This window comes from Nesoenas mayeri (genome assembly GCF_963082525.1).
Source record: "Nesoenas mayeri genome assembly, chromosome: 12".
NCBI classification, from domain to species: Eukaryota; Metazoa; Chordata; class Aves; order Columbiformes; family Columbidae; genus Nesoenas; species Nesoenas mayeri.
Genome location: NC_137547.1, coordinates 10,787,867 through 10,799,486, shown reverse-complemented (window position 1 = coordinate 10,799,486; position 11,620 = coordinate 10,787,867). Strand labels below are relative to the sequence as shown.

The 11,620-nt window shown below is 43.6% G+C and overlaps 1 protein-coding gene across 1 annotated transcript; it reads right to left on the bottom strand.

Moving 5' to 3' along the window:
- Nucleotides 1-1,059: 1,059 nt before the first annotated feature.
- On the bottom strand, nt 1,060-3,434 carry HSBP1 (heat shock factor binding protein 1; the record flags this gene model as incomplete). Its single annotated transcript, XM_080351806.1, has 4 exons — nt 1,060-1,326; nt 1,830-1,954; nt 2,103-2,164; nt 3,390-3,434. 3 exons carry the CDS (start codon nt 3,432-3,434, stop codon nt 1,831-1,833), a joined length of 231 nt encoding a protein of 76 aa, XP_080207932.1. The 3' UTR covers nt 1,060-1,326; nt 1,830.
- Between the last annotated feature and the right edge of the window lie 8,186 nt (nt 3,435-11,620).

Below are 11,620 nucleotides of genomic sequence, written 5' to 3'. Positions count from 1 at the left end.
TCTCTTCTTCTGAGCTTTTCTTACCATTTCCCCTCAGTTTTGAAAAATGACCTGTCATGTTGCCTTTATAAGGCACAGGTGCTGATCTGGCGGCGTTCAAAGTGCAGTCTGAAGTGTGGTCCTCACGTCACTGCCAACTGCCACAGGCGCTTGCTTAAATTTACATTTCAAGCTGGAGGAGCATCACAATGATTGTCAGTAATATCCGACATCGGTCATTTTTCTTCACGTATAGTACATACTCTAAATACACTTTTCATTGCCAAAATACTCTAACATAATCCATTAAACTCCAGGTCCATAAATGTGGATATGACAATAAAAACAAACACCTTTCTAAATCAAATCCTTTGAAGAGTTCTGGCTGGATGTTTTTCAAACAGAAGCAAAGCTTTACAATTCTTACTGGATTCTCTCCTTTTTTTGTTACTCAGTATATCATTGATTCGTTAGCAAACTGCTTAGAACAAGCCAGCCATTTGAACTGAAAGACCACATACAAACACTCCTTATTCAGTCCAGTATCACTATTTTACCACAATTATTGTTCAAAGGTGATGCTAAATGACACACTGGCACTTTCAAAGTAGAGTTCTACAGTATTAAAAAACGTAAATCCCACAGTGAGATTTTTTTCATAGTTAGCAGTTCCTTGTCTGTCTAAATAGAACAGATTTGAATGGCAGTGGTTGCTCAGCTGTGTATGGGTGTCTCTAACATTAAATCTTTATTTCTGGTTCACGTTCTAGGAACACACAGGTGAGGTAATACCAAGAGTACAAGATATGATTTGATGCTGTCTTATATTTCCAAAATCACCTTATTACATTTATAAGAAAACAACATGTAGTCTTCAACTGGCTGAGTGACTGATGCTTAGAGCTAAGATTAATGCTGAATTTTAATCTTGTGCTTCAACCACAAAGTTACGTAGGACAAGTTAAGATTTCCATTTGATGGGAGTCACTAGATGTTTATCTATCAAAAATGAAATGTCTAGAAAAAGTATAAGAAAGAGAACAAAACGACTTCACCAAAAAAAAAAAATACACCCAGTAGTTGAGATCCATAAGAACTGTGTTTTAATAACACGACTAATTGATCCTCGTAACAAGAATTCAAAAAGTGAAATTACAGTACACAAATCAAAATATAAACTAACTTATCCCTAACTATACAATATACATTAGGAATGCAAGCTCTGTAACAATATAAAAATGCTTTTACACACAGTAGTTGCAAAAAGCTGTTCTGTAATTCCAAGGGCTGGTAGAAAAAAAAAAATAGGAAGTTGTCTTCCAGGATCCATCTTAAGTTATTGGCAACCTGTTGGGGAAAAATAATAAAAATAAATATATCACTTGAAAAGAATTAAGAGACAAATGCTCAGAGATTTTCATTCGTGGGGTTCATGCTAAAGGAACTAGAAATAGGGCCAATGAAACCCACAATATTTTGTGTTTCTGTCAAAGTATCACTGAAAATAGGTGCCTTAACAAGCGTGTTTCAAACACATATGCCTGTGACACGGCCATAAGTTCAGATCTCATTATATGGAGTGTGAGGGTGAGTGTGTAACAGAGGATGGGCACAGCTACTGCACTCCCTCAAAACTAACCAGTACCGGTGAAGAAAACCTCCTTGCTGAAGAGGTTGTGAGGAGCCTGCTGAGGAGAGCTGCTTAAAACTTCTTGTATCATAATACACGGAGCTGCTCTGAATGAATTTCAGACTACCTCACAAATCAAAGGAAACATTCCACCTACATTAAAGTCAGTACTTTAAGCGACTCAAGCATTTCTTTCAAGGCTAGCAAGAAACTGGCTCACTTTAACTCTTGTTAGCAGCCGGGGTCTTGTTCTCGCCTTCCAACTCTTCCACTCCCGCTTGTGTCATGAGGTCTGCTATGTTCTTTTCCAGGTCATCTATGCGACAGCTCATGTCGTCAAGTTCACTGGAGTTAAGGGTTTTTTTACCGCTTTGCTCAAACACTAATGGTCACTTAAAATGTATCTTCCAAATCCCACTGGTAACCATACCTAAAAATACCTGCACATCTGTAGCATATAGTGCATATTTAACTTCAAAAAAGGATATTTCTTCCAATTATTTGGTCAGACATGGTTTGAAACTTGTCCTGCATTTGCTGAAGCAATGTCTGCACCTAATAGAAAGAAAAAAAGACATCTCTTTTTGTTTTCATCACAGAGGTTGTTTCAGCACATGATCTCATGTAATGAGGTAAGTACAATGTTTTTTTCATTGCTGAAGTCAACTGCACACAAACTCTGCAGTATAATTCCATGTTTAAGCAACATATTTTTGCACACATTTAGATGTACACACAGGAGAACTGAGGCTGACAGTAAACAATTCTAAGAACTAGAAAACACCTGCATTCCACAACTACAACTAAAGCCACAACAGCTGCCTCCAGCGCCCTACGTTAATCACATGGTGACACTTTTTGCAGTGTCAGAATAACCACCTTCCTCTCCACAATCCCAAACACATCCCTCCTAGCCACAAGTAACTCCTCCTCACACAGGAGCCCCAGCTGCCCTGGCAGCCCCTGCACTCCCAGAGCACTTCAGTTCAGTTTTGGGCCCCTTATCATAAGGACATTGAAATACTAGAGAAAATGCAGAGGAGGTGACAAAGCTGGTGAGGGGCTGGAGCACGAGTGTGATGGGAGCGGCTGAGGGACCTGGGGGGTTCAGCTGGAGAACAGGAGCTGAGGGGAGACCTTCTGATCTCTGAACTGCCTGAAAGGAGCTTGGAGCCAGGGGGGATCGGGCTCTGCTCCCAAGTAGCAAGTGACAAGACAAGAAACGGCCTCAGGTTGTGCCAGGGGAGGCTGAGGTTGGATCTTGGTAACAATTTATTCCCGGAAAGCGCTGCCGGGCATTGGAACAGGCTGCCCAGGGCAGTGGTGGAGTCACCACCCCTGGAGAGGTTTAAAAGGCGTTTAGACGAGGTTCTTAGGGACATTGTTTAGCGCCAGAGTTAGGATATGGTTGGACTCGGTGACCCTGAGGGTCTCTTCCAACTGAAATGATTCCATGATTGTATAAGTGAGCGGTTTTAATGCTGCGATGGGCAACGCGACTGTAACAGCGCCCTGAGCTGAGAAACCCCCGCGGGACTCGGCAGAAACAGCTCTAAGTGACGGGGTTTACCATCAGCCCCGGGACAGAAGGCCCAGGCAAGCCCAGCAGCCCCTGAAGGGGCGAGGATACCTGGGCTGGGCCGGGCCCCCGAACGGGGCGAGGCCGGAGGCTGCGGGGACCTCTCCTCGGGGAGGCCGCGGCCCCCGCCCCGCGCTCTGCGGCCGCCCCGGAGCGACTCTCCCCGCTCCCCCACTCTTCCCCCGGGGCCCTTGTCCTCACCACGGCGGTGAGATCCTGCACGGTCTTGGGGTCGGTCTCGGCCATGGTCGGTTCGGCGGGTCCCGTCTCCAGGGCAGCGGCACTTCCGGAGCACGCCTCGGCACTTCCGCCCCCGCTGCCTCTCGCGAGAAGATACCAACGCGAGGGGCATTGTGGGAAGTGTAGTCCGGTCTGGGGGCGCGGGCGGGGAGCGGCCGCGGGACACGGGGCTGCGCACCCGGACCCTGACCCTGACCCTGACCCTGACCCTGACCCTGACCCTGACCCTGACTCCAGGTGGGGAACGCGGCGCCTCGGAGCTGCTCGCACGTCGGCAGCCTGCCCGGGCGGGAGCGTGTTGTCCCCTGGGCTGGGGCAGCCCGGGCTGCGCCCCCTTCCCCTGCACAGCACGTGTTGGCCCCGCCGGCTGCGGGGGCGAGTGCGTGTCCCATGTAAGGGACGTTTAACCAAGAACTGCTGTTTTTACATGACTGAGGACCTGGCGCCTGACCCCAGCAGGGGAAAGGGACCAAGAAGCATCAGACTGTGGATCCTTAGTGTAAAACACAGTCTCTTTCTGGAAAATATACTGTTACCTGTATATACCTGTATTTACAAGTTAATTTAGGGGGAAGTGTAGCCAAAGTACCAGGAGTCCATACTGATAAGGGGAAGGGTATTGCATGCGTCGGGGTAGTCTGTAAACCCTGAAGTACCAACAAATGGGGAACAGGGGAAGGAAATTGCGGCTGGGATTTCGGGGTGTGTAAGCAGGAGCTTTTTGCCCTATTAGGTGTGCCTGCCTTTAGGTAGAACACCAGGTCTTGCAAAATCATTATTAAAATATGCTTTGCTGAGAGATCCTGCCTGGGCTTATTATATCTGCAAAATAATTGTTTCCTACACCCATGTATCCGTACAGTTGGAATCATGGAATCATTTTGGTTGGAAGAGACACTTAAGATTAAGTCCAACCGTTCCTGCACCCCTGGCACTACCTCGTATCCCTGAGAACCTCATCTCTGCATCTATTCAACTCCTCCAGGGACGGTGACTCCACCACTGCCCTGGGCAGCCTGTGCCAATGCCCGACAGCCCTTTGGGGAAGAAATTGTTCCAAGATTCAACCTCAACCTCCCCTGGCACAACTTGAGGCCGTTTCCTCTGCTCCTGGCGCTTGTTCCTTGGGAGCAGAGCCCGACCCCCCTGGCTCCAAGCTCCTTTCAGGCAGTTCAGAGATCAGAAGGTCTCCCCTCAGCTCCTGTTCTCCAGCTGAACCCCCCAGGTCCCTCAGCTGCTCCCATCACACTTGTGCTCCAGCCTCTCACCCACTAACACACACACACACTCACCCAGCACAGTCTGGTACCAGAGCCCTGGCACAGTGCTGTGGGAAGGGAAGGTGTTAAAACATCTTTTTGTCCCCTAAGCTTACATTTAATCTTACGCTTAGAATAAAAGCATTCCTCACAGTGAGATTTGATAGTTTTGCTCTTGCTTTTAGGAAATAACTTCTGCAAGTTGGGGAGATGACAAATATATTTTTCCAGCTGGAGGAATGGTGCTGTCTGGAGAGTTCTTCCCCCTTTTTATCATTTAATTTAGAAAGGAATGAGCAGTTAAGCCGGGCCAGCAAACATTTGCAGGTAATCTGGCTTCAGAGCAGGGCTGGTGGCAGGAAAGGCGGCGTTAACGGATTAGTGCTGGGACTCGGGAATGTTATGTAAGTGGATTGATGTTTAAAAGGAGTATATTATTGTGGCATATTGTCTTCATGAAAGAAAGTACAAATAACAATATTGCATGCATTAGAGTAAATTCGTTCCTGCCACAGATTAGTGACATGGTCTTTAAGATCCTGTAAAGCTTCACAGGATGGATTTTCGTGGTGAGGATGGATGCAGGAAAAATCTTTCTTAACTGTAAATTTATAGGCTCTTTGGACCAAAACTGCTCATTTGTACTTTTCGTTTGTGAAATGAGCCGATGTTTACATGACTTGGTTATTGTTTACTGAGATAGATCTAAACTGAAGTTAACACAAACATTGAATATGAATTTGTGAATGAAGAACGTTTCCCATTAGCAGCAGATGATTCTCAAATGTCTCATTTTGCCCGAAAGCCAAAACGATGCTCCGACACACTCTTCCTGATCCCATAACCAGTAACAAATGTGGGATGGAGAGCATTTGCATTGTTAATGTGCCTTTTGGAGCACTGCAGTAGTAATAAAAAAAAAAACATTTAGTGCCGGTTTGGGGAAATTTGGTTGTGTGTTTAAAAGCAAATAAGGCTTCTAGTTCTGAAATATACGAAGAAATTGACTCCCATTTATTTGTTTGATGTGTTTACAAAAGGTGGTTGTTTTTATGACTGGGATTTGAGTCAGATAACCTGTTGTTTTGAAAAGGTCATTGCATCTGGTCTCTGTGTGCACATCGAAGTGCCGATCTTGCCACTCCCCTGAGTGCTGGTGTGGGTTGTGCTGCTCACAGCTGGGGCTGTGGATGTGGCACAGCAGTGTGAGTTGGGGACCGTGTCTTCCCCAGCGTTTGGACATAAAACTGTATAGGGAGGCAACATAGTGTGCAGCAATGTGGACAAAATCATGGCACCAAGTTTTGACGGCTCAGGCAATCGTGGGTTTCTGCAGTGAGTCCAGCAGATGCATATGCAGTGGGGAGACACACAGAATGCTGAGGAGACCCACACAGAGCTGGGGAGATGAGCACGGAGCTGTGGAGATGAGTACAGAGCTGGGGAGATGAGCAAAGAGCTGGGGAGACACGCACAGAGCTGGGGAGATGAGCAAAGAGCTGGGGAGACACACACAAAGCCGGGACGACATGCACAGAGCTGGGGAGATGAGCACAGAGCCGGGGAGTTTGACCATGTGTGCTGGTATCCTCTCACTCCAAGCTCACGGGGATCTTTAGTCCATTACATGTTCTCCTGCTAAATGAAATTGCTGTGCCCCATTGTCTTTGTAGTGTTTGCTGTTCTTAGGTAGTGCAGAACAGGGGGCTCTCAGGAAGCTGCCTGACGTATGGAACTGTTGGAGGCCATTTGAGTCCCATCCAGCCTCCTGACTGGCATGTCAAGGCTGCAGGAGTTTCCACAGGTGACAATGCACATGCATTTATCGGTTCTCCATCACTTAACAAGAAAAAAATTATGGATTGGCCTGATTCTTCAGCTTTTTTCTTGTAGATGGTTCTGTTGCACCTTGACCTTGAGAGTGAGACGTTACTGATTTGACTTCACGTCTTTGTGACCGTACCAATACCAATTGTGGCAAGCTTTGATAAGGCACTTTACAGAGTCAGCTGGTGCCTCTTCCAGCTCAGACATCCCAATACCATGTTCTGTTTTAGGGCACGAACAGGCCCTAGATGGTTTTGACGTGTCATTTGAAATCCTTGTTCACTAAACAGCTCTAACAGTCCTTGTTATGCAGGGGCTCAGACCAGACCAACAAAATGACTCCTGGGGCTATTAACACTTTTAATAAGCACCAAATGGCTGCACACTTGCTCTCATAACTTTAGGGCTGGGTTTTTTTTTTTCATAGCAGGATAAAACATTTTTGTTATTCATTTGCTTCCTAGCATGGCATAGTTAAACAATGACTGACTTCGAATGTGCAGGGTTTTGTCTCCTGTTTGAGATGGGACTGAAAGAAAATGCTACGCAAGGAGGACTGGTAGGATTAATGATCCTTTCACACTGGTGTTCAGAGATTACTAAAATGTATGGTGCTATAGAAGGCTGAGTTCTCTTGCTGGATTTTTACTAACAAAGTCTTAATTTAAAGTACACAGAGGAGGACTTCAAAAATTTACAAAGGGCCTGTTGTTGTCTTTAAAATCAAGGGAAATTTACAAAGATTAATTTAGAAACAGTTAATGAAAGTCCTTTAAAATGCAACGGAATGTAATTCCAAAGTAGAATGACCGGACCTCAGATACAGTATGTCATGGTCAGGCTTTGTACAAAAGGAAGCACATTTTCAGTTTTCCAGGGAACTCAAAATGAACTTTGCCTTTGTGGAAACATGACAGAGATTTCTGGTTCTGGTATCTTTAGGTCTGATTCAGTTCTTGTTTCCTTTGGTGATGTGGGATTAGGGCTCAATATCATCCTCATAAAGTAACCACTTGAAAAAAAAAAAAAAGGCTGTTAATTTTAACAGCTTTTTTTTGTGCCACTTGATACTTAAATCACCTTAAGTAGTTAATGCTGCAGAATTAATTGTGTATTACTTGCTGTTAGGCCTCCTTTGCAGTAATCCTAACACAGGGATTGGGAGGCATCGCATTAAATTTAAGCTTAAAAAGGCAGAATAAAATTTCCCAAAGGCAGTTTTTGCCAAGAGAGATGTTTTTGCATAAGACCTTGTTCCTACCAAAACCGCTGGTGTAGATTCTGTAATGACCTCAATGAGTTGTAGTTCTATATTTACATTTTTTAAACAGCAGCTCTTCCAGAGGACGGTGTCTGTGGTAGAATTAGCTCAGTGCTAAGAGTTTAGAAAAGATGATATTATCATGTCTGTGTATTCTACAAGGCAATAAATAGCAACAATCATTTAATTGCTTCGACCATCAGATCTTATTTGGGCTCCCTGATGACTTTCAGATAATTGTGGTAGTTCTGAGTATTATTCGTACAAGGAATGTGCACTTAAATTGTTGCAACTGTTCTTGCCTGCTCTCTCATTTGAATGTGAATGTGCTGAATTCATGAGATACCCAGCATGTAAAAGCACAGATTTTTTTTTTTTTTAATTCAATGTAATCTTGAAAATGAAATTTTAATATCTCACTTGCAAACTGAGTTGCTCATGGCAGAAATTCTGGAGAAAAATGTAACAAATAGAACTCATTTATTACTTCCAGAGGAATAATGCTCCTTACAGGCTGTCAAGTTTATATGAGGTCAAAGCATATTAAACAAAGAACTGTGCTTAGAAAACAACGGTCAAGAGAAAAGTAAATATTCGATATAATGACTCATGTGAATATTTAACTGGGTAAAGCACAAATTATGGAAACAGCAAAACCACATCTAGAGTAAATGTGAAACAGATCTGTATTAAGCCAGAAAAAACTCAGTGTGCTGTTTTCACATTATTCTTCAGCAACTAAAACAAACAGCTTTTGTATGAGTACTTGTCACATAAAGTTAACTCCTGTTACAAAATGATGTCATTTTTGTGATAGTTATTCCCCTCTGCTAATTTATCTTATATTTTGCATTTTCAGTCTTTGATTATCAGTGACCTGCCATCAGAACTGATCAAGGAGTTCATCCCTGAGTGCTTCAGATCTTTTGGGCCACACGAGGGAAGAGCAAGACAAGCAGGGATCCATTGAGAGCAGACAGATTTCATTTGAGGAGGCTGGGCCAGAGGCAGGTGAGCAAGGTAAGAGATGGAGATTTGAGGGGTATTGTCATATTCCATACCTACCCTTTCACTGTCTCATTCCTCCTCGTTCTCCTTCTTCATTCTTGCACACAGACATTTCAGAATGTTGCTTCCTTAGTGTTGTTACTAACCTCTCTGTGACTGTGAGAAGAAAAGCTTTTGTATTCTGTGCTTTAGAAGGGAAAGCTTTGCTGATGGTCAATGGCCACAAAGCCAAAAGCCCTTTCCAGAACTCCTGCCGAGGCGCTGGAAGCAAAAGGATGTTACACTGCTCTTCCTTTAGATTTTCTAAGCTTTCAGGAGCAGAAAGCAATCAGAAACAATGCAAGAGTGTGACAGGGTATGGCAATATCACTGGCCTAATAACTGCTTTGTAATTCAGGGACATATATGGTATCACTTACTGGAATCTCCAGGGCCAGGACAAGAGGAACTGTGCTCCAGGAACAAGCTATAAGAGGACAACGAAGAGATATGAGATTATGCTGTGTTGTTGTTAGTGGAACCAGTGGTTCTGTAAGAAAAAGGACAAGTCATATGTACAAAATCAACATTTTACGAGTAGAAAAGTCAACTAAACGTAGAGACTCTCATTGTCAACAGGTGAGCCTTAAAAGAAACTACTAAGATATATTTTGCTTCCCATAGTCATCTCTCCTCTGGTAGATGTTGGTGATTGATTTGCCAAACTTCTTTTAACTCACTAACAGAAGGAAAAAACATCTTACTGGAGCAGACATGGAGAATAATTACCTATTCTCCTCCACACATGAAGCATTTATAATTTATAATTTATAATTAAATACATGACCAGAACATGTATAAAAATGTCTACGTTATCCACATGATCAGCATGTGTACAGTTCATTTGGTAGGCGTCCATTAAATGCGGTAATTACGGTCACCGAGAGAAATGCATGATTGGACAAGAGCAAAAAAAGTGTTGTAACTTCATAAAGCTATTTGAATTTTGGTATTTTATATGTGGGGACATTTTAAATAGAGAATGAGAAAAGACTGCAAGATGCGAGAGGTAAGGAAAGGTGGAGCTCAAAAAGAAACTTGACTTTAAAACTTCACCTTCCAATTCTAACTCTGCCTTCATAAAATTTTCATGAGGCCCACTGAATCCAGAATCCCATTATTTCTGATGGGTGTCTGCACAGGAAAGAAGAATCAGACTGTGGGATTGTTTCAGCTGAGTGCCAAAGGACCAGGAGAAATTCCTGTTGAAAAGAGGAAGATTTTATTAGTGTGAAGTTGTCTGAGCTGCTCGTTGCCTCAGTGCTGCTGCAGCAAGGCGGGGGGAAAAGAAAGGGCCATACTCTGCTGACACAATATTGCTGTCTCGGGCTGCCTTGGGCAATTCTAGAGATAACAGTCTCTGACACCACTCTCTTTCACTATCAGTTTCAGATCCATCCCTGAGTTGTTGCCCCTTAGCACCAAATATCATCTGATTTTTCTGTGAAGAGTCACAGAGTCCAGCTTCAGTGGAAGGGATGGAGCTCGTGGACGCCCAGTACCTGCCAGGGAAATTATTAATGTAGAGATATGAATCTTTCACAGGGGCTATGTGCAGTGTGGACCATGCCCAAAAATGAAATATTTTCATCTCACATACATTGACATTTAGGACCTGTAGTGCCAAAAGACCTTCATTTTTAGACCTGGAGTCCTTTTTCTCCTTCAATTATAAGCATTCCAGAGGGCATCTCATTAAGGCACCTGAAAAGAGCAAGCTTGCTGCAGATACCAGGAATAATTTTGTTGTGCTAATTAGATGTAAGTGATTGGATTTTTCAGTCAAATAATTAGTAGGAACGTTGGCTGAAACTGTCTGTGGCAAAAGGAAATTTGCAGTGCAGAAAGAGACAAGTTCTTAGTGGAGGTTCAGTTCCTCCTCCAGGTAGTGATGCCAGTGAAGTGTTTTGTACTTTGCTGGGTCTGGCTGTGGTGCAGGTGGTTGTTCTTGATGTGTTTTAGTTTTCTAGTACAGATCTCTACCTCTGTTGAAGTCACTGACGTGCTGCTTTCAGAGGTAGTGGAGAGGCTCTCGTCATCCAAACCTGGGAGCTGCAAGTCCCCAGTGAGTTGTGAAACTTTTGTCCAGGATCATTGGAAGGAATTGTCCTTGAATTCTGGCATTTCCTGGTTATGCACCTTCAGAGCTGTTTTGGAGATTGTACTGCAGGGGAAGAACTGGCTTTTAACCACAAAGATATATACTTCTGCATCAAGAGACATTTCTGTGCTTGATCTGCAAACGTTGGGTTGATATTAGAGTGTTGCTGCTGGGCACCCAAGGGTGGAGGTCAAATCAAATCCGACCCACTTCAATGGAAATGTGTTGGCTTTTGAGATGCAGCCAAATTGTTTTAAACTTGAGTTTGAACATGCAGCCTTAACTGTTCACGCTCCCAAATTAAGCAAAGGATGATTGGTCAGTAAATGCTAAATAATGTATTTAATATTGCAGTAGATTTTCTGAGCTAGTGGAACTGGAATTACACTTGCACAGACGGCTAGTTTTCTTGCAGTTTTAAATTGAAATCAGAACAAATAGAACAAGTGAATGCTGTTTTTGCAGGCTTTGCTTTTTGAGTCTAATCAATCAAGCCAGGGAATTACTTGATGGTTCACAAGCGTATTGTACAATGAAATTATTTTATGGTTTAACTCATAGGCAGATAAGCCTGTGTCGTTAGGGTTTTACCCTGTCTAGTGCTTTGCCAAAAAAAGAATGTGCAGTGAGTCTGATCCTGATCCTGCAGTTTACTGATTATCCCCCGCTGTCACATGGAATTACGGGTGCTGAGCAC